The 24,444-nt window shown below is 43.5% G+C and overlaps 1 protein-coding gene across 2 annotated transcripts in view; it reads left to right on the top strand.

Moving 5' to 3' along the window:
- LOC144693385 (formin-like) overlaps positions 1–24,444 on the top strand; it is a 337,591-nt gene that overhangs the window by 118,087 nt on the left and 195,060 nt on the right. For both annotated transcript variants that reach the window (XM_078563248.1, XM_078563249.1), the window contains 2 exons: positions 11,770–12,659; positions 22,144–22,294. In XM_078563248.1, coding sequence (XP_078419374.1) covers positions 11,770–12,659; positions 22,144–22,294 — 1,041 coding nt within the window. The remainder of the gene's footprint in view (positions 1–11,769; positions 12,660–22,143; positions 22,295–24,444) is intronic.

Raw genomic sequence — 24,444 nt, forward strand, 5'->3', positions numbered from 1 at the left:
CTTTCTCTCCACAGATGCTGTCAGACCTGCCAAGTTTTTTCCAGCATTTTCTGTTTCTATTTCATATTTCCAGCATGCGCAGTATTTTGCTCTTACTGTTACCGTGCTGCTGCATCTGAAGCAAAGGACACAGTTAATTTTGCCTCGTGGTTCCAATGCCTGTTTTCAGGGCTATTGACTATTTCCCCCTTTGAATTAATATTTAACTTTACAACACCTTGTACTCAAGTACATTGCATGCTTTAAAAAATGTGGTTTATGATCAACATTGCGGCTGAGATGGTGATTTTACATATGCATTGGTAATCATTTTTCACTGTGACTTGCCTTTGCAAACTTGCTGGTTTTCTCTCTTGTTGGCCATTGAGGTTGTTCTTTCCATCTCGGAGCAAGATACAAAACACGAGGCGATAATGCTTATAAAGCAACAGCACCTGGTCCTACAGTGGAGTAGCAAATATTAAGGACGTCTCTTCCTTTCCAAAGTAGATAACAGGATTTGGGAAGGCACTGTAGTAAAGTCAGCTGGTGGTGAGAATTATTCTAAATTCTACTTGCCATCTTCAAATACTTACCTCCGCGGAGCAGTCAGTAAAGCTTCCCCCTTCCTTTCTTAAACAAAAACAGAATTACCTGGAAAAACTCAGCAGGTCTGGCAGCATCGGTGGAGAAGAAAAGAGTTGACGTTTCGAGTCCACATGACCCTTCAACAGAACTGGTGAAGCCATTGAATTCTTATCCTTTCTTACCCATTTTTATTGCTCATCTATCAGCAGAAATTGCTTGCTGGTGTCTGCAGATTAATTTTACTGGTAAGTCTTTTAAAGAGCAATGGCTTTTCTGATAGATGGTGGAAAAAAAACATTGTACAGCATGGTACTAAGCCGTTCAGACTGGGAAGGTGCTGGCTTCAAGGTGCTGAGTTCCCTGATCTCCGCTAGGTGGCAGTAGGGACACTACAATTAGCTTCCATGACCTGTGCCGGAAGTGTCGATTTTTTGGATGCCAAATGAGATGGTTGAGATTGGCACAGCACTCCGCCCATGATAATCAAGGTTGTTGATACTCGTTGTCAAGATTCTTACACAATGAGTAGCCAGTTAAATGATTTACGGGAACTATATCTGAGAATGAGTCACTGACTCCAGGAGTTGAGAGAAAAAGAATGAAAACTAGGGGAAAGAATTTTAAAAATATGTAAAGTAGTATGGCCAAAAAATTAACTGTCTTTACAGAACTTAGTAAACCATAATCCCAATTAGCCTATACCTAAGACTAAACAAACACACACACATACCATGTATTTCCCTGACACTGAATTGCAAGGACTCATTCCTAGCAGCATAACCTGCAAACCAATGCGTATTATTGAATATGAAAAATGTATTAACACAAAGCAGTACCATCATAAGTAACAGCATGGAATTAAAACAAGATTCTTTTTGTTTGCATAGTAGGCAAAGGCAGCTTTTACTTGAGCTGCAGTTTGTACAATGCTTTATTGCATAAAGATAGTTCAATGGTGAGGCTTCTATCCCTTTTCAAATTTCAGGATTGTTTGCTGTACAGATTTTAGTTACAAAGTAGGACGTTCATTTCTAGATGTTGTTTAATTAATGGATGTAAACCAGCCTAATTAATGATTTGTTATTTATCATGATTACACTACTTTGGTTCTAATGGCACAATTATTAAAGTTTATATTGATAACTTGGGTTGAATGGTGGTGCGCGATCATGGCATTGCCCTCAATTTTGGGCTGTATACAGCTGAGTTGTCAGGTCATCATTTTCGAGGGGGAGCCCCTCCACAGGATGGCCACTGGTTACAGCTGTGACCCTGTGATACCCACGGCTCTGGGAGTTTTGGGGTGGGGGGAGGGGGTGAGGGTGGTTTAAAGGGGCTGATCCTTCCTGGGAGGCCGCCTCTAGGCAACTGTGGAGCTTTGGCCTTGGCGATGCTGCACCAGAAAGATCCCAGCAGCATCGTCAATTTGACCCAATGTGGGGCACTTACTGGAGCCTAATTAGCGACCGTCTGCTGCCGAGTGGGTAACTATTGCCGGTCAGACCCCGACTCCGGCAAGATTGCTCAGAGCTGCCCCAGTGCTGAATTGTCTAATGTTGCTCCAGTTCTCCTACCTCCAAACCCCATCTCTGCGTGTTTGGGAAAATTCATCTCTTTTCTCCCTCCTTCAACAATTCGACTTACTGCAAACATTTAAAACCATGACAATTTTTTTTAGGATAATTCGTGGGAAATGCTAGAATATTATTTGAATTCCCCCTTCTGGTAATTTTTTCCCATTCTTTGCCTGACCATAGTTTTACACATGAAACCCTGTCAAATCGGATGGAGAACGCTTAGTGAAGTTTAAAACCAATAAAATTTCACATCTAAAGTGTTTCCTTGATGTAGTAAACGCCATTCGTTCAATGGGGCTGAATCAGTTCAAGGTTCAATCCCTGTTTACAGTTAGTTGATCTCAGCTAAACAACAAGAAAGGTCTAATAATTGGCCCCTTTATTCTTTTCATGGGATGTGGGCATCACTGGCAGGGCCAGCATTTGTTGCCCATCCCTAATTACCCTTGAGCTGAGTGGCTTGCTTGGTCATTTCGGAGGGCAGTTGAGAGCCAACCACATTTCTGTAGGGCTGGAGTCACATGTAGACCAGACCAGGTAAGGATGGCAGATTTCCTTCCCTAAAGGGTACTAGTGAACTAGATGGATTTTTACAACAATCGCTGACAGTCATCATGGCCACCATTACTGAGACTTTCTTTCAATTCCAGATTTATTAGTTGAATTTATTTTCCACAATCGGCTGTGGTGGGATTTGAACCTATGCCCCCAGAGCTTTAGCTGGGGCCTCTGGATCTGTAGACCAATGACATTACAATCACACCACCATCTACCCTGATTACCCCTCCATTGTCAGAAAATGTTGGTAAAAGTCAGCAGGTCTAACAGCATCTGTGGAGAGAAAAACAGAGTTAACATTTCGAGTCCGCATGCAGTCTTCAGTCAGACGGACTTGAAACGTTAACTCTGTTTTTCACTCCACAGGCGCTGTTAGACCTGCTGAGCTTTTCCAGCATTTCTTGTTTCAGATTTCCAGCATCCTCAGTATTTTGCTTTTACCCCTCCATTGTCCCTAGATTAAGGAAGAGAAAAGTTGACCAGCTTCTTGCTCCTGATAAGTGTCCAGTGCTACAAATGTGAATGTCAGGTCAGAACAAGCTTGGGTGTAGTGGTGATGTTTTCCTTGGTCTTATGCCTTTTGTGAGATTTTTGTCTTCCCTCCTTATTGGAGTGGATTGCGAAATCCTTTTCATACTCACCTGATCTTCGGCTAATTGGGTCTTTTCTACAAAGGGTGGGTAGTTTTCTCTGCAGGTTACCGCCCAGGTAAGCAGGTCTTGTACTGTATGTTTTACAACATAAGTTGTTTGTAAATCATTGCCCAGTATATCATTTTGGAATCTTTGCAAAGCACTTGCGATAGTCCTGGTTTTCAGCAGAGGCTATGCTGTGGTATTAGAGAGTGTTACATTTACCACAGGGTAAGATTTTACAAACTCTGTAAAAGTCAGCAACAGAAAATGGATTTTAGAGTACAAAAGAAAAATAAAGTATTTTAAGAAACTTGTAAAGATATAGTGAAACAATGCTTTCCTAGTTGTAGTGCAAGTGACCTCCATCTTTTCTGCCAATATCCTCTCCTTTCCTCTTTTTTTTCCCCCAAAGGTATTGATACCTTGTTGGGATCCTGCTTCATGGCCAGTGGTCTCTCAAGTGGTCATTCATTTCCAGCAGAGAAACAGTCCATTTGGCCCAACGACTCTCTGCCGGTGTTATGTTCACATGAGCCCTCTTCTACCCTATTTACTTCATGTCACCCTATCAACATATCCTTCTATTCTTTCCGCCCTCATCCACTTACTTAGCTTCCCGTCAAATGCAACTATCCTTTTTGCCGCAACCATTCCATGCGGGTAGCGAGTTCCACATTTCGTTGCTCTCTGAGTAAAGAAGTACCTGCTGCCCTCATTGAATCATTGAACTATCTTTGGTGGTCATCCACAGTCCTGGAGATGAGAGAGGCGGCAGCCAGTGCCACTGTTATCTCCTTCCACACAACATCTGAGATGATTTCCTGGGGTTTCCTCCCATGGGTACCTAGCCTCTCCTTTTGCTATATTACATTTACAGCTGCTTGTAGGTTGGTTTCAGTGAGATAATGTGCTCTTCTACCTTCTTCCCATGCCCTCCTCTTTGGGTGCTAATGTCTGTGTGACCTGAGGACTAAGGCTATGCTTTAAAAGTGCCCCCAAAATCTCACATGAACCCCCTATGACATATACCTGACAATTACCTCAATCTTGCAGTATGTTCAGTACTTACTCACTAATTGCCCAGCCCTGCTTTTGGCAAACTTCATCCATTCCAGCTTTTTCTTAAAAGCCGCCATGCAAGTTTCCACTTCCTCTCAGAGCCTTAGTATGCCCTGGGGCAGGATTTTTCCCTTGATTGAGCGGGCGCACGCCCGACATGTCCGAGTGTGATATAAAGCGCGTTGACGTCGGTGGGTGTGCCGACATGAAGGTGCACCCTCGAGGTAGTTCGGTCGGCAGGCGCGCGCCGGAGCAGGCTGCGCATCCGCCAACAATTAAAAGGCCTATTAAGACCATTAACTTAACAACTGAGCTGAATTTTCCACTGGAATGGTTGACGGGCAGGCGAAAAGGCCAAGTGGCCTTTGCGTTTTTTAGGAAACCTCATCCACGGGCGGGATGAGCTTTCTTAAAGCAAATAAAAATAAAATAAAATGTTTACACTTGAATTAAAAACACGTCCCTGCTCATGTGACAGAGACACAAAATGTTACTCTCCTGAAATCAAAACTGGCTGCCCATATGAGATGGATAAAATTCACTTGGTTGATAAATCCTTAGTGGATTATCAGCATATTCATTAAATGAACAATCAGTATTTTATCATTTCAGTTCACTGCTCCAGCCTTTACAAATTCCCTGACATTGCTGTTTCATAATGTAATATTGTACCTATCTAATAGACCCACCAAAAGAAGCCATACATCTTATCTAGCTTATATTTTTTTCCCTTATCATGTTTATTTTCGGTCCTTTTCTTAATCCTGCAGGCCAATATGATAAGCAGGCAAACTGCCCTGCAACCCTAGCCAATAATGTTTTAGAATCGATATCTAGGGAATGGGTATAGTCATGGGGAGATGGTGGCATATTGTCGCTGGACTAGTAATTCAGAGACCCAACTAATGGCTCAGGGAACAGGGGTTCAAATGCCACCATGGCAGCTGGCGGAATTTGAATTCAGTTAACAAATCTAGAATATAAAGCTACTCTTGGTAATGGTGACCGTGAAATTATCATCAATTGTTTGAAAAAAAAAAACCACCTGGCTCACTAATGCCCTTTAGGGAAGGAAATCTGCCATCCTTACCTAGTCTGGCCGACATGTGACTCCAGACCCACAGCAATGTGGGTAACTTTTAACTGTCCTTTGAAATGGCCTAGCAAGCCACTCGACTCAAGGGCAATCAGGGATGGGCAACAAACGCTGGCCTTGCCAGTGACACCCACGTCCCATGAAACACTAAATTGGAAAAAAAAAGAGTGCAGAGGGAGAGTTTAGTTATCCCTCCCCACTATAGGCAACCTGAAGTTTAATTTCATGCCACCTCAACAGCTGGATCCCTTCAGAGCCTGACTAAATTTGACAATTTCTTCTGGATCTTGGCCGCAGATCTGCATGCAACCACTCAGTGGCGCAGTGTGTTAGTGCACCATTATGTTAAAACAGCCCACTGCCTTTTTTTTTTGTCCCACATATTTTTTAAATTAAACTCACTAATGGCCCAAATCACTCCTTAAGTATTATCCAAATCACCAAAAAGACTTGTAAAGGATCATTTTACTTTATAACTCTTTATTTCCTTTGAAATTAAAATCCAATATAAGTCGCCCAGTGATGTAATCTCTGTCCCGGGGATTACTGAAGAAGCCTATGTGTGAACTGGATTCGGTTTTGAAAAAGATGCATTTTGGTTCTGATTCTTCCAACTTTTAGTGAACTCCTGATTGTCAAACCACCACGTGGACAGCATTGGAATCAGACCTGTTCAACTCAAATCCAGCAGTATTTCAAAATGTGAAAAATAAATCTTTATATTTTGGTGTGTAAATTAAAATTACCACCTGCAATTAAAACATTTATCCTGATTTTACAGTGCTCTTTCCCAAATAATTGGATAGAGCGGTAATGTTAATTACTTCTTGAACAAATTGTTACGATCGGGATGGGAGGAGTGCGCAGTTTATCTAGCCCCACAAGTCTACAGGTTGTGCCATTAGTATAAGTATTTAATTCACTTACCAAAATGGCCAATTATTTACCTTCACTACCAATAGACCCAGAATAAAAGAGACTTTAACCAGGCTTCTTTCAATAAACTCAGAATAATTGATTTATTTTAAAATGAAACTTCTTTTTTGAAACAAGATGCAAGAACTGGTTAACACACAATTTGTAATCTAGAAGTGTAACTGTCTATCCCTTTTAAAATTTCCCAGCACACACACACAGGCAAGCCACAAACGAATAGGGTCTCTGCAGCGATGGGTGGTTGAAGAAAAAAACTTTATGAAAAGGATAAAGTTCACAGGGTTTAGATGCTGTCAATCTGGTGCTCCCTTGTGCAAGGATGATCGCTATTCCTAGTAGGTTTCTGGAGGTTCTCACCAACGGAGCTTCAGCATGGAGGAAAATAGAGCCGGATCAATCCTTCTCATCTCAACCTGTCAGGTTTCCAAATACAGAGAGTTCCCTGAGATGAGGATTCCAAACTGGACACTGTTAACCACACTGTATAAAGCAAGGCAAGGAGAGATTGAGATGGGAAGCTTCTCAGTTAATTCTCAACTGAGTTCAAAACAACAAGTTCAAAACATAAAGCTCCTCCGTCAGGTGATTTCCAGTAAATCACCGCGCCTTTGGCTTTAAAACAGTTTTTCTTCCATCAATTAAAGTGATTGCAGTTCAAATAAACAAATAGCTCTCCTCCACAATTGCCATGCTGGTCACTTAGCTGATGCCATGTAGTTTCTTGGAAAAGGCAAGCTTGCTCTAGTCCAAGATGAAATTATGACCTTTTTTTGAAAAAAAAATCCAGGCCAGCTCCCAAGTTTCCAAATGATGCAATGCCCTTCCAAATTTTAAAAGAAAATAGAGTTCTTGTAGATATGATACAGTTCTAACAAAATACAGAATAATAGATTCATGGAATCAATAGAATGACAAAGCACTAAAGGAAGCCATTGGTTCTTTCATGCCTGTGCTAACTGTTTTGTAGAGCTATTCAATTAATCCCACTCTCCTACCCTTTTGATTTAATGAGGGATAAATTAGTGGCACTCTCTTATATTGAACTCAAGGCCTTATCACTACTTCTCTGAGCAACTGTAAGTCTTTGCACTCTGCACTCCATGGTAAGTGTAGCTCTGCATTTCAGTGTCCCCCACTTGTAGAAATAATCTGAGTTGCGTGGTCAGGTGGGTTCGTGGAATTTTTAAGGAATTCTACAGACAGCTCGACTGGCTTTGTCACCAGGAGTGTAGTAAGTTGACACACTGCTGTAGTATAGGGTATCTGGAATAGCAAGGGTGAATGTGGGACTGGGAAACTGTACTGCCCACAGTGCGATGTAAAGAGTCACACATGACCTGAGGGTTGTGGACTGGACAGAGACCTGTGTAGAAGCAAGCATGGAGTTAGCTTGTAGCTTGGGTTATACCCTGTATATATGTACATAGCTATGTGTGATCAATACACACTTAACATTCAACCATACAAGACTCAGAACCTCTTTGTGAGACCTACTGAACATACAACATACAACAATTGCTCCTGCTGTCAGCAGTATTGCTCACCCAGTTATACATGACTTGCTTCCTGAACACTCAATGCTGTAGGTCCCATGATTGCGCATTAGGTGGCATAATACTGTTCCTATTTTAAAGCCAACTGCTTTGTCTTGAAGAGTGCCTAAGGAGATTTGCTAGCAATAATTAAAGGTTTTCCATATAGTAAATGCCAAACTGATATCTAAAATCTCACCTCTTTGATTTAGGGGAAGGTGGTGGCATAGTGGTATTGTCACAGGGCTAGTGACCTAGGGTAATGCCTTGGGTTCAAATCCCACCACAGTAGATGGTGAAATTTGAATTCAATGAAAAATCTGGAATTATAAGTCTGATGATGACCATAAAGCCATTGCTGATTGCTGTAAAAACCCATCCTTACCTGGTCTGGTTAAATGCCCTCTGAACAAGGGATGGACAATAAATACTGGCCTTGCCAGTGACACCCACATCCCATGAACAATTAAAAAAAAACATAAACTTCATTACCTCTGAGTAATTCTCAAATCCTTTTGCACCCAGTTCCATTTCCTTCTGAGCTTCACGTCGCTCATTGTCCATTTGTCTGCCTATTTCATTTCACTGTCTTACAATTCTATAGTAAGTTAAACGATTACTTTCTGTCACCTGGAATGCTGTTCCCATTTCATACTTGAGCTTGGTGTAGTTAATTTGCTCAGGTTCAGTCACTGTAGTCAGCTGAACCAGATCTCATTAGCAAATGCACAAATGTTCACTAAGTACAGAGGAAGCTCCCATTCTCAATTTTTCAGAATTAATTTTCATGGAGTTAGGTTTAGTTTTGCCCAAATCAGTTAGTGGAATGTGCAGGGTTCCGTTTTGGCAGGTCAGCAAATTCTCTTATACATTTTTGAACTCCGTAATCACAAATTAATATTTTACTAATGTTGCAATTTGCTTATGATTCTGAGGGAAAATATTACAATCGCCCTGTCAGCTTGGGCAGCCCATAAAATTCCCCTGGCATCCTTCCCACCACCTCCCCCAATACCGTTTGCAATTTTACAAGGGGCAAACAAGGCCTAGGGCACAGCCTACCCACCTTCATCCCAATTGAGGTCCTTAAGTGACCAATTATTGGCCACTTAACAGCCACTTCCCGCCTAACCTCAATTTTGAGACTGGCAGGAGGGGTTCAGCAGCAGGTGGGTGTTGAGGGAGAATGAGTCTGAAGCCAGCCTGCACCTTAAAACAGGTTTATTTCCAAGACAGCAAAGTAAAGTCACAGACTCTCTCAGTTCCCCCAGACACCCAGAATGCACTGGGTTTATATACTGGTGCAATGATTCCTGAAACCTTCCCAAGTGGGGACAGCTGTGCTTCATTACCTCCTTAAAGCATGTATTCTATTGTAGCACAAATTCAACATTAACAGGGGGAAGCCCAGAAGATCACCCTGTTCAGGCCTTGGGTGGATAGGGGGTGCAGCACCTCCCTCAAGGGTCCCCTTTCCACATCGGTGCTCCTCCCTCCAAGGTCTGCCCCCACGGGTGCTCCCTGCCACCTCTCGCCTCTCCATCAAGATCCCCCCCCGCCGTCCTGGGCCTCACACCCCTTCCCCCACACTTACCTGATCCTGGGCTCCCGGGACTTAGACTCTGGAGACTGCTGCTTGTAGTCCCAGTCCTGGCACTGGTGCTGCTGGGACTGCAGAGCTGCCGGCCAATCAGACTGTTTGACAGCTCTCGGTGAGGCGGGGCTTCTGCCTGAGTGAGGGGCACAAGTCCCATCCCCAACCATTTAACACTCCTCGGAGCATTAAATGGCCATGGGGCAGGCGGTATCGGTGGGGATGCGTTCACCACCGACTCTTCGAGTGACGGGCGGCAACTCCCGCCATCCCAAAAACCCCTACCTATTAGGTTTTAAATCACTTCCCTCCTTCTTACTACCTTTATTTCCTGTTCTCTTTTGCTTTATCTTCTTTAACAGTAATGCAGTTGCAAATTGAACAAAACATGGCCTTTAAAATGAAGATGGACGTAAGGCAATCGGGTTTCTAAAGGAAGGAAGTTCTTAATCTGATTGTAAAAATTATAATTTGTGGTGCTCTGCTACAAATTATGGTATTGCTTTAGTATTCCAATATAACCGGATATATGGATCATGTTTTGTAAACAAGTATATGGGAATAGACTAAGCTGCAACACCATGAGCTCCCTATTCCTTATGTCCTGATCCCAGCTGTTAATCGGGGGACACATCCGACGCTGTCCTCCAGAGATGAGTCTTGCAGGGTTTGCGCAAAGGTGCATATCCCTGATGCTCAACAATGCGGCTCTTACTGGAGCTTGTGGGGTTAATGAGAGCGTACTTCATTAGCAGGGTTACCTGATGGTTGAAGCACCACTTAGGCAACCATCTTATTGGTCCCCGACAAAGGGGACTGAGCTGGGTGTGGGGAAAAATACTTTTGAGCTATTCAAGGATGCAGGCAGATTGTCTCGGATCTCAACAGTGGGACCTGTAGGCCCTAGTGGAGGCCTGTACACCTCCATTCACTTAGCATACCAGCGCACAGTGTCATATCCTGGCCGAAGAGCAGGAGTGAGTGTTATTTTCTTGGCAAGTTGCAGTCCCTGGATTGAACCCCTGCTCCTCATTTGATCCCTGAGGGCAAGACAGAAATCCTGCTGCTTGTAACATAGTGAAGAATATTCCAAAAAGGACGACAATACAACACAACTGGGTGTATGCCATTTTCCTGGAGATTTGGCTGGCAGCCCAACGAGAGAGCTACAGAGCCCCTGTCGAATTTTAAGTAGTAGGTAGTATGGGGTCAGAAATCTGATGGCATCATTAAAATGCGAAGATGACTTGTACCTCATTAAGTCCATTATTTAGCCACTGTCTAGGCAAACTACCTTAAAGACAGTCAGAAGTGGGTCAGAAGCTGAGAGCCAAATTGCGAGGTGGAAGGATGCAAGCCCGGCACATGTGGCGAAATGTGTAGACCTAGATTTTATTGCGCTACAATAATTTATAATTGGGTAGTATCACAGGTGGAGGAAGAAGAAAAATGGGACAGTATGGTCTGCCACTACATCTTCACTCCCAAAATGCTGACTGCAGTCCGAAGTTTTCTTTAGCCACCTTTTTCTAGCAGGAAACTCGCTAGGTTGACCCTCGATCACCCTGCTCTATTTGAGTGATGGTGGAAGTAGTCAGAGAAAGCAGCTGGTTTCTCTACCATTTGATTGAAGAGCCTCCTAGCATGTCTACTGGCAGGATGTAGATGATGGTACATGAGGGGGCACTGGAAGGGAACCTGCTGATAGACAACAGACAGAGCATTAGAGAGATTACCAACTCTTTCACTTTTTTTTTCCCCCCTTTGCCTGATCTTGAAGATTCTTCAGTGGAGCGAAAGCCTTTTCTTGAATTCTTGTAACAAAACTATCTCTGGTACTGTTTCTAATTTTGTTAATACTGCCTCTCCAATTCCAGTGCTACACTGGCTGAACTACTGCAGCATTTGGCTCATACCTTAGCATCTGTAGGAGTTCTCAGTGTAGCATCAGTATCACCAGGAGTTCATCTTGCATTTAATTATTGCTCTGTCCTAGGAAGCTGGTTCAGGGTCACCACACTGAGTAGAACCTTCGTCTTGCCCTCAATGTAGCCTTATTGGGTCAATTCAGTTACAGAAATGAAAAACTTAAAAATAAAAACGTGAAAATGCTTGTAAGACCCTAAGTAGCAAATCCCTAAAGGACAAAACAAATAATGATATGCTTGGTTACATGTATTTAATTCATGTTAATTTGTATACTGTTTCTCAACAGCATGATTTTGAGCTGAAACTCTTCCATATCCGCGGGGAACATGCTGAAGCAATAGCTAAACTTGAAGAAACTGCTGCACAGCTGAAAAATAAATTGGAAAATAAAAGAAAAGAAGGTAAATCTGAAACAAGAGACATTGCTGTATCCACTGCAGATCAACTTGTGCCAAAAAGTTTTCGCAATGTTTGCATTCAAACTGACAGAGAAACATTCATCCAGTTGAATCAAGGTGATGACAAATTAGCCAAAAGCAACCTGAGTACCCCAGGAAAGCTGAACCTTGCATCATTGAACTTGAATGGTCAATCAGCTCACCTTCTACACACTGTTCGGGAGGAAACTTCATCATCCTCACCAACCTCAACTTCACAAGAGTTGGAATCTCAGCCTGTTCCACCTCCTTCTTTATCACTGCCACTTTCAGACCAGCCTCAATGTTCTGCGACTCCTCTCCCAGGCTCTGGACCTCCGCCTCCACCTCCTCTGCCAGGCTTTGAACCTCCACCTCCACCACCTCTGCCAGGCTCTGGACCTCCACCTCCACCTCCTCTGCCAGGCTGTGGGCCTCCACCTCCACCTCCTCTGCCAGGCTTTGAACCTCCACCTCCGCCTCCTCTACCAGGCTCTGGACCTCCACCTCCGCCTCCTCTGCCAGGCTGTGGGCCTCCACCTCCGCCTCCTCTGCCAGGCTGTGGACCTCCACCTCCACCTCCTCTGCCAGGCTGTGGGCCTCCACCTCCGCCTCCACCCCCACCATTTGGACTTGCTGGAAATTCACCTCTTCCTAATTTCAGTTTGACCACGGAGAGACTTGCGAGGAAACCTATCATAGAACCACGCCGTCCAATGAAACCTTTATATTGGACACGAATCCAGATAAAAGATTCCAGGTATTGTAAATAAATGCTAATTGTGCCAGCATGCATATTTCTGTTTAAGTCTGGGTGTTCTATGCATATAACAAATTTGGGTTACATTTACAATGAAATAACTTGAATTTGCTAAATTCACTCAATACCACCTGATTGTGAATCATTTAAAAATAGAAAAGATGAATTGTTATCTACATCATATTGCCAATATCTGGCAGTGCAGTATACCCTCCTGTTGTAGAATCTAACCCATGAAATTCATGGAATGAAAGTCAGGTGGGTTCTGTCACTGGTAAGTGTTCTGCTCTGTCAGATTACTGACCATGTGATGATAACAAAAGTTTACCTTGTACTAATCAGAATTGTTAAAGTTGATAAAAACCAAGATACAATTTTTACAAACACTTTAATCTTTCATTTTAAACTGACAACACAACAGCAATAAATTAAACAGCATTTGTTTAGTGGGTTTTGCTCTTACTCTTTTGAGTGTTAACACTAGTTGTTTTTCACTGTATTATACAAGTTCACCTTTTGTGAATACAGTGTTAATTTTATTAACAACAGGCTAACTCTAATGCTTAAGGCATTAACCATAATTCAATGTCTGCATGACTCTGGATAAAGAGACATGGGCAAACTTTACTTTCATAGCACAGCCCTGATGCACAGATAATTGTGCTTGTTATTTTTCATATTCAATGTTAACAAATAACAACATGAGCAATGTTTTATGGTATCTTAACCAGTAAGTGCTAGGAAATCTTGGAAGCAATCTGGATTCCCCTATGCTGGCTACCGCTTCTACCTTCTGGAAGTAATCACAGTTCCTTCCTTGCAGTGACGACAGTAATGTTTTGAAATTGGAAGGGTTTGGCCTTTTGCCATTGTAAGTCAAGACTGTGCCTTATTCCTGTCAGTCTCTCATCTCTAAAGGCCAGTGTGTGTTTTACTGTGTGACTCACTGTCAAGTTTTCAAAATTCTTTGCCTTTTTTGCAGTACCCTAACTCCTGTGAATCTTGATTTTTTTTTTTCAATCCATGTCCTTTTTTTAAATAATTTAAGTTGTTCCTGATGATAGACTTTAATTATACTGGCTTCGTCTCAGCCCTTTCTCAGGTTCTTGTATTTCTAAATGCCCCAATCTTTGTTTTGGTGGTGCCAAGGACGTGCAGCAGCTACCATTTGCAGCCAGGGCTTCTCTTATTTTCTAGCTAAACAACATAGACAGCAACATATTCTTTCCTTCATTTATGCAAGCATGAGGCAGGTGAGGCACTTCTGAGAAGGATGTTTTGACTTAAGGCACAATACCAACTTCCTTGGGAACTGAAATAATAAAAGCAAATTACTGCAGATGCTGGAAATCTGAAATAAACGCAAAAAGTGCTGGGAGTACTCAGCAGGTCTGGCAGTACCTGTGGAGGGGGAATGTTTTGAGGCGCATACCAGTCACATTCAACTCGAAACCTTTCTCCATAGACCTGCTGAGCACTTCCAGCGTTTCTGTTTTTATTCCTTGGGCACTGCTTGGACATTTGGGGAGAAAACAGGACAGAAGGGTCATAAATGCTCCCTCCTGACTCATTGATAACTCAGTGAAGGCTCTGTGCTCAATGCCAGCTCAATTCTCAATTGGGAAGTTCCACAAACCCTAAGGCATCGTAAAGGGAGTGTAACCCAGGTATAACAGAGTAGATCTTAACGAGGTCCTTGGTTAGAAAAACTGGCATTGCAGGTCAGCTGCCCATTACAGAAACTTGGCTATGTTGAAATATCAGTGACATAATCTTAATAATAAACTAAATTAAATAGCAGTATAGTTGAATGGGTAGTTGGTTGGCAAAAGAAGTGTAGTGCAAAAATTCTTTCTGTTAATTTGTGGGAAAGATAGAATTGAGTAAAATGCTGTGGAATGTTGGTTGGAACATGGTAACAAATGATTCAGTTGTTTTTAATGTTGCTCCGAGAATCCTTATGCCTTCAGAAGTTCTTAATAAAAACACTAGCAAAATGTATTGCTAATGACCTGATGCTAATGAAAGGTAAGACACTGATCACTGTGGGCATAATCAGATAGCCAAGCAGCTCAAGGATGCACTGGGTTGGCCTGAAATCGCGTATGTTACAAAGTAGGAGAATTTTAATTAAGCTTATTAGCAAATTGATGTCTTTCTATTCTACTTTAAAAGCAATTGGCCAACAGTGGCAGATGCAGAAATAAGGGAAATGCAAATACTGAAGGTGGTATTTATATTCTAATGCAGCGTTTCCCAAACTTGTCCGCCCACTGAACCCTTTTGCCCTCCCAGGAGTATTGACAGAACCCTTAAGAAATATTCTTCATATGCTTTTGTGCGATAGATACAAACATACAAAATGAAATTTTCAGAAACCTTTTCTATCTTTTATATGTATAAATTTATTATGATTAAAAAGTTCTCATTATTCAACAAAGTACAGAAGTCTTTTACCAGCTTTTTGTCATTTTTAATGGGTGGAGTGATGCGGCTCACAAATTGGTTTAAAATTGGGAGTGATACTGAAGCACTGGATTTGCATATCAGACACAGGCATAGACACACACTCTCCCCTCCCTCCCATGCACACACTCCTCTCTCACTCGCACACACACACTCTCCCCTCCCTCCCGTGCACACACTCCTCTCTCACTCGCACACACACTTTCCCCACTCTCTCGCACACACATACACTCTCCCCTCTCTCTCTTGCACACACTCTCCTCTCTCACTCTCACACACACACTTTCCTCTCTCTCTCTCTCACACACACACACTCATCCCTCTCTCTCTGTCCCTCACACACACTCATCCCTCTCTCACACACACACACACACTCTCATCACTCTCTCTCTCTCACACACACACTCATCCCTCTCTCACACACACACACTCATCCCTCTCTCTCTCTCTCTCACACACACTCATCCCTCTCTCTCACACACACACACACACACTCATCCCTCTCTCTCTCTCACACACACACACACACACTCATCCCTCTCTCTCACACACACACTCACTCATCCCTCTCTCTCTCTCTCACACACACACACTCATCCCTCTCACACACACACACACACTCATCCCTCTCTCTCTCTCACACACACACACACACACACTCATCCCTCTCACACACACACACACACACACTCATCCCTCTCTCTCTCTCACACACACACACACACACACATACTCATCCCTCTCACACACACACACACACACTCATCCCTCTCTCTCACACACACACACACTCATCCCTCTCTCTCTCTCACACACACACACACACTCATCCCTCTCTCACACACACACATACACACACTCATCCCTCTCTCACACACACACACACACTCATCCCTCTCTCTCACACACACACACACACACTCATCCCTCTCTCTCTCTCACACACACACACACACACACTCATCCCTCTCTCTCACACACACACTCACTCATCCCTCTCTCTCTCTCTCACACACACACACTCATCCCTCTCACACACACACACACACTCATCCCTCTCTCTCTCTCACACACACACACACACACACACTCATCCCTCTCACACACACACACACACACACTCATCCCTCTCTCTCTCTCTCACACACACACACACACACACACACTCATCCCTCTCACACACACACACACACACACACTCATCCCTCTCTCTCTCACACACACACACACTCATCCCTCTCTCTCTCACACACACACACACACACTCATCCCTCTCTCACACACACACACACACACTCATCCCTCTCTCACACACACACACACTCATCCCTCTCTCTCACACACACACACACACACTCATCCCTCTCTCTCTCTAACACACACACACACACACTCATCCCTCTCTCACACACACACACACACACATCCATCCCTCTCTCTCTCTCACACACACTCTCCTTCGCTCCCTGGTTCGCTCTCTCCCTCGCTCCCTGGTCCGCTCTCTCCCTCGCTCCCTGGTCCGCTCTTTCCCTCGCTCCCTGGTCCGTTCTCTCCCTCGCTCCCTGGTCCGCGCTCTCCCTCGCTCCCTGGTCCGTTCTCTCCCTCGCTCCCTGGTCCGCTCTCTCCCTCGCTCCCTGGTCCGTTCTCTCCCTCACTCCCTGGTCCGTTCTCTCCCTCACTCCCTGGTACGCTCTCTCCCTCACTCTCAACCTGGAATTTACATTGAAAACTTACTTTCCCACCGTTTCCAGCTTGACCAATCACATGCTGGTTTCTCCAGAAGCCAGCTTCTGATTGGACAAGCAGCTTTCTAGCATTTTTCAAATGTGCAGCAGTTGAATGCTGCGAGTTGCAGAAGCCTGGCCCACTGCGGGACACCTCGATATATCACACGGAACCTCAGGGTCCTGCAGAACACAATTTGGGAAATGCATTCTCATTCCACCCACCTCCAACCTGAAATACTTACCCTTTTTACCATGTTTTCCTGTGTCAGCAGCAGCGTGCCTACAGTGAAATTCTTCAATTCATTCATTTTTAGTTTCATTGTTTCTTAAAGTAGCATTAGAAGAAATGCTCAAAACTAGTGTAATTTGGAACAAAAACAAAAATTGCTGGAAAGACTCAGCAGGTCTGACAGCGACTGTGGAAAGACAGAGTTAACGTTTCGAGTCCAGATGACTCTTCTTCAGAACTAAAGGGCAGTGTGAGTCTTTCCAGCAACTTTTGTTTTTGTTTCAGATTTCCAGCATCCGCAGTATTTTGCTTTTATCTTAGTGTAATTTGGATGCAGTTTGGTGCCCAGATAGCCAATTGTATCCAAAGCAGAAACTCTATCCCTATGTACTGAAGGAATTCAACCTGTGAAACTGGCGTTCAGTTATATAACACCAAACATGATGACAGTGTAGGATATTAATGTGAATTTGTAAAGTCATGAGATTTAATAATAGCAAACCTCAGTAGGGTTTATGAAGCACGGTTTAATTCTGAATGTTTTCTACTGTTGTAAACTGTACCTAATTGTAAAGCAACATCACCATCAAAATCATCTAAACGCAAACAAGGCCAGTCACTATTTGGGGAGGGGATAGATTACAGAATATTCAACAATTTTACCCTGCAACAATGAATGCTGCAACATTCAGAAATAGTTACCCAAGTGCAATACTAAGGAGTGGATTATATGAACTAATATTCTGCATTGTTTTTGGTTTGTTAGAAATTGAAGATATTTAATACAAAAGTCTGATCTCCACATTATGGCATCTCATATGTAAATGGTGTCTATGAGGTGTAGCTAACAACAAAGACGATTGCTTTTTTAAATGGATTTGTTCACGGGATGTGGGAGTTGCTGGCTAGGCTAGCGTTTATTGCCCATCCCGAATTGCCCTTGAGAATGTGGTGGTGAGCTATCTAATGAGGAAGACAGCAGTGGAGAGCTCTCCTAAGGATGCTGTATCCAGCTTTCGGAGTTTAGAAAACAATTTTTCTTTCATTCTACAATTAGTCTAGTGAAGTACAACTACTGATTGCCTACCATGCAAATGGAGGTTTCACATTGCACTTAATGATGCAACAAGTGGCAACATAAAAATTATAAATGTAAGACAATTTGATTAACTGCCATATAGAAGATGGTGGCATAGTGGTAATGTCACTGGACTAGTAATCCAGAGATCCAGGCTAATGCTTTGGGGACCCAGGCTCCAATCCCGCCATGGCAGATGGTGGAATTTGAATTCAATCAATAAATGAAAGCTAGTCTCAGTAATGGTGACCATGAAACTATCATTGATTGTTGTGCAACATCTGGTTCACTCATGTCCTTTAAGGAAGGACATTACCTGGTCTGACCGACGTGTGACTCCAGACCCACAGCAATGTGGTCAACTTTTAACTGCCCTCTGAAATGAAGACAGAAAATGCTGGAAAAACTCCGCAGGCCTGGCAGCATCTATGGAGAGAGAAACAGAGTTAACGTTTTGAGTCCATGTGACTCTTCTTCAGAACTGAAGAGAGGTAGAAATGTGATGGGTCGTATACTGTTTAAGAGGGGGTGGAGCAAAATAGAAGGTCAGGGATAGGTGGGAGCTCAGGAAAGATTTGACAAAGATGTCATGGACACAAGACAAAGGGAATGTTAATGGAAGTGTTAAAGATTAAAGAAGATGCTGATAGTGGCATAAATGTGAGATAGCATTATGTGTTAATAGTAGAACAAGGGTCAGCGCTCTGTGAAAACAAAGCATAAGAACAAGTGACAGATGGTGACAGATAGCTCCGTTGGGGAAAAAAGAAATGTAAAAAAAAAATTAATTTGATTAAAAAAGGGTCAAGGTGGAGGAGAGAGTTCATGGTCTGAAGCTGCTGAACTCAATGTTAAGTCTGGAAGGCTGAAAAGTGCCTGATCGGAAGATGAGGTGCTGTTCCTCCAGTTTGCGTTGGGTTTCACTGGAACATTGCAGCAGGCCAAGGACAGACATGTGGGCATAAGGGCAAGACGGTGAGTTGAAATGGCAAGGGACAGGAAGGTCTGGGTCATGGTTGCAAAAGTGTTCCGCAAAGCAGTCACGTTTGGTCTCCTCAATGTAGAGGAGACCACATTGGCAGCAGCGAATACATTAGACAAATTGAGGGAGGTACAAGTGAAGTGCTGCTTCACCTGAAAGGAGAGTTTGGGCTCTTGGACAGTGAGGAGGGAGGAGGTAAAGGGGCAGGCGTTGCACCTTTTGCAATTGCATAGGAAGGTGCCATGGATGAGGTGTTGGGGGTGATGGAGGAGTCGACCAGGGTGTCCCGGAGGGAATGGTCCCTACGGAATGCTGACGGGTGTGTGGGTGAGGGGAAGATGTGTTTGGTGGTGGCATCATGCTGGAGTTGGCAGAGATGGGGGAGGATGATCCTTTGAATGTGGAGTCTGGTGGGGTGAAAAGTGAGGACAAGAGGGACCCTATCATGATTCAGGGAAGGGGTGAGGGCAGAGGTGTGGGAGATGGATCGGACATGGTTGAGGGTCCTGCCAACCACAGTGGGGGAGAACCCTTAGAAAAAGGAAGGCATGTCAGAAGCGCCATTTTGGAAAGTAGCATCATTGGAACAGATGCGACAGAGGTGGAGGAACTGAGGGAATGGGATGCAGGATGTGAAGAGCTGTAGTCGAGGTAGCTGTGGGAGTCAGTAGGCTTGTAATGAATATTGGTGGACAGTCTATCACCAGAAATGAAGACAGAGTGGTCAAGGAAGGGAAGTGTCAGAGATGGACCATGTGAAGGTAAGAGAGGGGTGGAACTTGGGAGCAAAATCAATGAACTTTTCCAGGTCTGGACGAGATCATGAAGCAGCACCAACGCTGTCATCGATGTACCAGAAAAAGGGTTTTGGGAGGGGGCCTGAGTAAGACTGGAACGAGGAATGTTCCACATACCCCACAAAAGGACAGGCATAACTAGGGCCCATGTGGGTATGCATAGCCATACCTTTTATTTGGAAGAAGTGAGACGAGTTTAAGGAGAAATTGTTCAGTGAGAGAACAAGTTCAGCCAGACGGAGGAGAGTAGTGGTGGATGGGGATTGTTCGGGCCTCTGTTCAAGGAAGAAGCGGAGAGCCATCAGACCATCCTGATGGGGGTGGAGGTGTAGAGGGATTGGATGCCCATAGTGAAGAAGAGGCGGTTAGGGCCAGGCAACATATCAACATTGTTGATATGACGTAGGGTATCAGAGGAATCATGAATGTCAGTGGAAAGAGACTGGAGAAGGGGAGAGACAATGACGATTGGAATAAATGAGTTCCAGGGGGCAGGACCAGGTTGAAATGACGGGTCTACCAGGATAATCCTGTTTGTGGATCTTGGGAAAGAGGTAGAAGCAGACACTGTGGGTTTGGGAGACTGAGGTTGGAAGCTGTGGAGGGAAGATCTCCAGAGGAGATGAGGTCAATGACAGTCCTGGAAACAATGGCTTGATGTTCGATGGTGGGGACATGGTCCAGGGGAGGTAGGAGGAAGTGTCTGCGAGTTGGCACTCAGCCACTGCGAGGTAGAGGTCAGTATGCCAGACAACAACAACACCACCCTTGTCAGCAGGTTTGATAACAAAGTCTGGGTTGGACCTGAGAGAACGCAGTGCAGCAAGTTCAGAAGGAGACATGTTAGAGTGGGTGAGAGGAGCAGAGAAATTAAGATGGCCGATGTCACACCAACAGTTCTCAATGAAAAGATCAAGAGCAGGTAAGAGGCCAGAGGGAGGGGTCCAGGTGGAGGGAGAATACTGGAGATGGGTGAAAGGGTCTGTGGAACTGGGAGAGGGGCGGGGGGGGGTTGCGAGGACTCCTGCCCAAAGAAGTCAGCACAGAGATGAAGGTAACGGAAGAAAAGCTCAGCATCGTGCTGAGCCCGAAATTCATTGAGGCGAGGGCTTCAGTGTTTCCTTAAATGCATTCCTTCCCGTTGATCTCTCTATTGTTTAAACCAGTCTCTTCAGAAATGCTTTCTTCCCAAAATTGATTAGATGCTTCTTTGCTTTAGCTCTTGGGTTTAAAATCAAGTAAGTTTACCCCATTTTTATCTTATTTACTCACACCTTTTTTACAACCTGTATACATCCCCCTTTGAACTAAAACAACGCAATTCAAAATCACTCCTGTATGTAAAACTCTGGTTGAAGTTCCTCTTGGTTCATTAACATATCACAACCACTTCTGACTGTTGGTTTTAGACTCTTGCAGTCACTCTGGCTCTTACTCCAATTGCCATATTTACAAAACCCCAACAGCCTGTCTTCCAGTACATAGGAAATATTGTGGTCTAACTATTTGGGAATGGCCATCGTTTGTGGGCATGTGGGAGGGCAGAAAGGTACCATGCCTGGATGATGAGGCATGAGATGCCCCCAATATTGAGCGTTGATTCTATGGAGCCTGCAAGATGCATAGAGCTGCTGGCATTATGCAAATGGGATCAGGCCGCTGTGAAGTGGCAGCAGCCCATGGGTGAGCAGGTGAGATGGGCAGGAGAGCGGGGTGTCATCAGGCTGGGAAGGGTGTCAAACAGGTTTTAAGCTACTCATATGTGTATATAAGGGGCTAACTCCTGTTTCAGGTGTGTGTGCTGTATGCCGATGTTTTGGCCTTTACCAATATGGTGGGCGGGACAATTCCAGCACATAGTGAGTGTGCACCTCCTGCCCACCATATTGGAGCCCCAGAGGCTGTTAAACCCCTGAAAAATAGGTGACGCTTCTCCCAGTTTATAGGCTTGTGCATCTCAGACGTAAATAAATGAAATTGTTTCTGAATTGTCCTGCTGACCACCTTATACAATTTATTGAGATTCACCCCAAGGGTCCTTGTGTGTTTCTTTATAATACAAAACATGATTATTTAAAGGTTTTGCGCTACTGCTCCTAAGAGGTTTTCTTTGCTTTAGATTTTGAATCACTGCGACTGCTTTACAAGTTAGTTACTGTATAAATGCAGCGTGTAGTGAATGCTTATTTATCTTATTCTTTCCAGAGTTGATCAAATATCAACAATTTGGGAATCACTGCAAGAGCCTTGCATCCAGGATGCTGAAGAATTTGAAGAACTCTTCGCTAAAGCAACAGTGAAGGAAGTGAAGAAGCCTTTGTCGGACACCTACCAAAAGACAAATAAGACTAAAAAGGTTAGATTTAACATGAATGTATCACAGCGTAACAAGTTAGTTTTACCACGGATTCTCAACTACAGGAAATAAAGGGCGTTCTCATATAATCCAAATCAACATTGTTAGATTGTGAAGGGTAAATTTGAGGACACTAGTAGGTTGGAGTTACATTATGTGATATTTGAATGCCCCAACAATCATTGCAGTTTTGAGTTAACACATTTCCGTGCTAATATTGTTGCACAGTGTGATTTCACCCCATAACATATTAATATTTAAATTTACACTTTTGGGTGAAATTGTACGTTCATCGTGGAGGAGGTGTCACTGCTGGCACAGGGAACACATGGTCACTTTGGAAGCACTGCCAAGCGAAAATACATCAGAAAAGCAGCCTCTCCTGAGCCAGTGTACCTTTTCTCACATCTTGTGACCCCCTCGTATGTCAGTAATAGCAAAGTTATGCAAATTGGGACTTTTTTTTAATTGTGCATCCACGTTCTCTAGAAACCGAGTTGAAATGGTTGAACTCATTTCAGAAAAAAACTTCTGCCGCTGGTTTATAGAGGAAATGATCAACACATTAGTTCGACGTAACTTGCTTGTACGCTAAATATGTTTTTCTTACTCTATTGTTTTTATATTGTTTCTATTGTAAACAAATGCATCTAATAGCTTTTAACGCTTTAGAATGTGCAGTATAAGGGTCTGGCACAATAGGGTCAGTGTGGGACTGATACAGCACCACCCACACAGTGATGTAAGAGAGCACATGACCCACACCTAGGAGCCATTTGAGTGTTGGACAGAGCTGTGTGTACCAGCAAGCATGGAGACAGCTTCTAGCTTGTCCCCTTTACTGTATAGCTGTGACCAGCTCTAAGAATCAATAAAAATGTACAGTTAACCTATGTATGACAATGAAGACTTGTACAGACCTACCAAACTGTAATCAACAACCTACAATACAATACACATGTGGTTAAATGCAGGTTAGATAAGTTCAGCTGTTTTTTGCTTCTGTCAGTTCTATGGGGCTTTGGGCAAATAAATCAGACAAGACCTTTTATTTTTACTTAGGTGATATATCGGGCAGCTCACCATCTTATATTCTGCATAAATGGACAGGAAGATCTTGTTGCAGCTGCAGACTTTCAATCAGTTATAAACAAAAATAAAAGTAATAACATTTGAACAATCTCCAATTACAGTGCAGCAATGTGCACTTTTAAGAAGGTTGCGATTTTGAAGTATAAAGTGAAATATGACATTGCATGCATAAATCAAAAGTGACATTTTATATTTAGCAGATGTAACTAACCCAGAGAATAAGGTTTAAATTTGATCAAGATGAATCTCATTGTCTCATCTTGGATTACAGTAATATGACTGAGTAAATGTATTTTTTAATCCAGATTCTGATTATTGGGGGTAGAAATTGCATGGGACCGGGAGAGCAGGGACAAATGCAAGGGAGTGGGAATTCTGCAATTGTGACCTGCAGATCACCCAGTGTTGAAAAGTAGTGACAGGGTAATTTAAATATTTGGAACTAGAATCTACATTTTTAGTGCACAACAGGGCCACTGTGGCTTATGATAAAGATGCAAATCGGAATGTCTGAGATCAGAGATAAAGAAACAAACATAGGGGCAAGCTATTTAAGGTGATCACTCCCTCTGAGATTCACCACTTTGGTTTTGGTATTTTTGAAGTCTTCATGTAGATTCACATTGAACCTGTGCCTGCAATACAAGGTGGGATTTTCCAGCCCCACCCACTGCCAGGATTGTGCAGTCCCGCTAAAAGTCAATGGACCTTTGGCTAGGCCCCTGAATCTCCCGCGATGGGTCCAGCCTTGACGGGCTGGAAAATCCTGGCCACAGAGCTCTACAGCTGGCAAATGGTTTTTAAAGCTTAAGGACTATGAGCAGATTTCCTGATTCCACATCCCAAATTAACGGTTCCCAGGAGTGGGTGTGTCAATCCCTAATGGGATCTGACTGTTTGCCATTATCCTGGAAGGGGAGGAGCACCACAGGCGGCTCAAGCTGCTTTTATTTGCGAGGGGCACAGCACATACCATCAACAAGTCTATCTTTGATTCCATAGCCTTACCTCCTCCTCTCCATTTCTAGGCCAGGATCTTTAGGTCTGCTCGCCGACGT

Source organism: Cetorhinus maximus, chromosome 18, assembly GCF_964194155.1.
Source record: "Cetorhinus maximus chromosome 18, sCetMax3.hap1.1, whole genome shotgun sequence".
NCBI classification, from domain to species: Eukaryota; Metazoa; Chordata; class Chondrichthyes; order Lamniformes; family Cetorhinidae; genus Cetorhinus; species Cetorhinus maximus.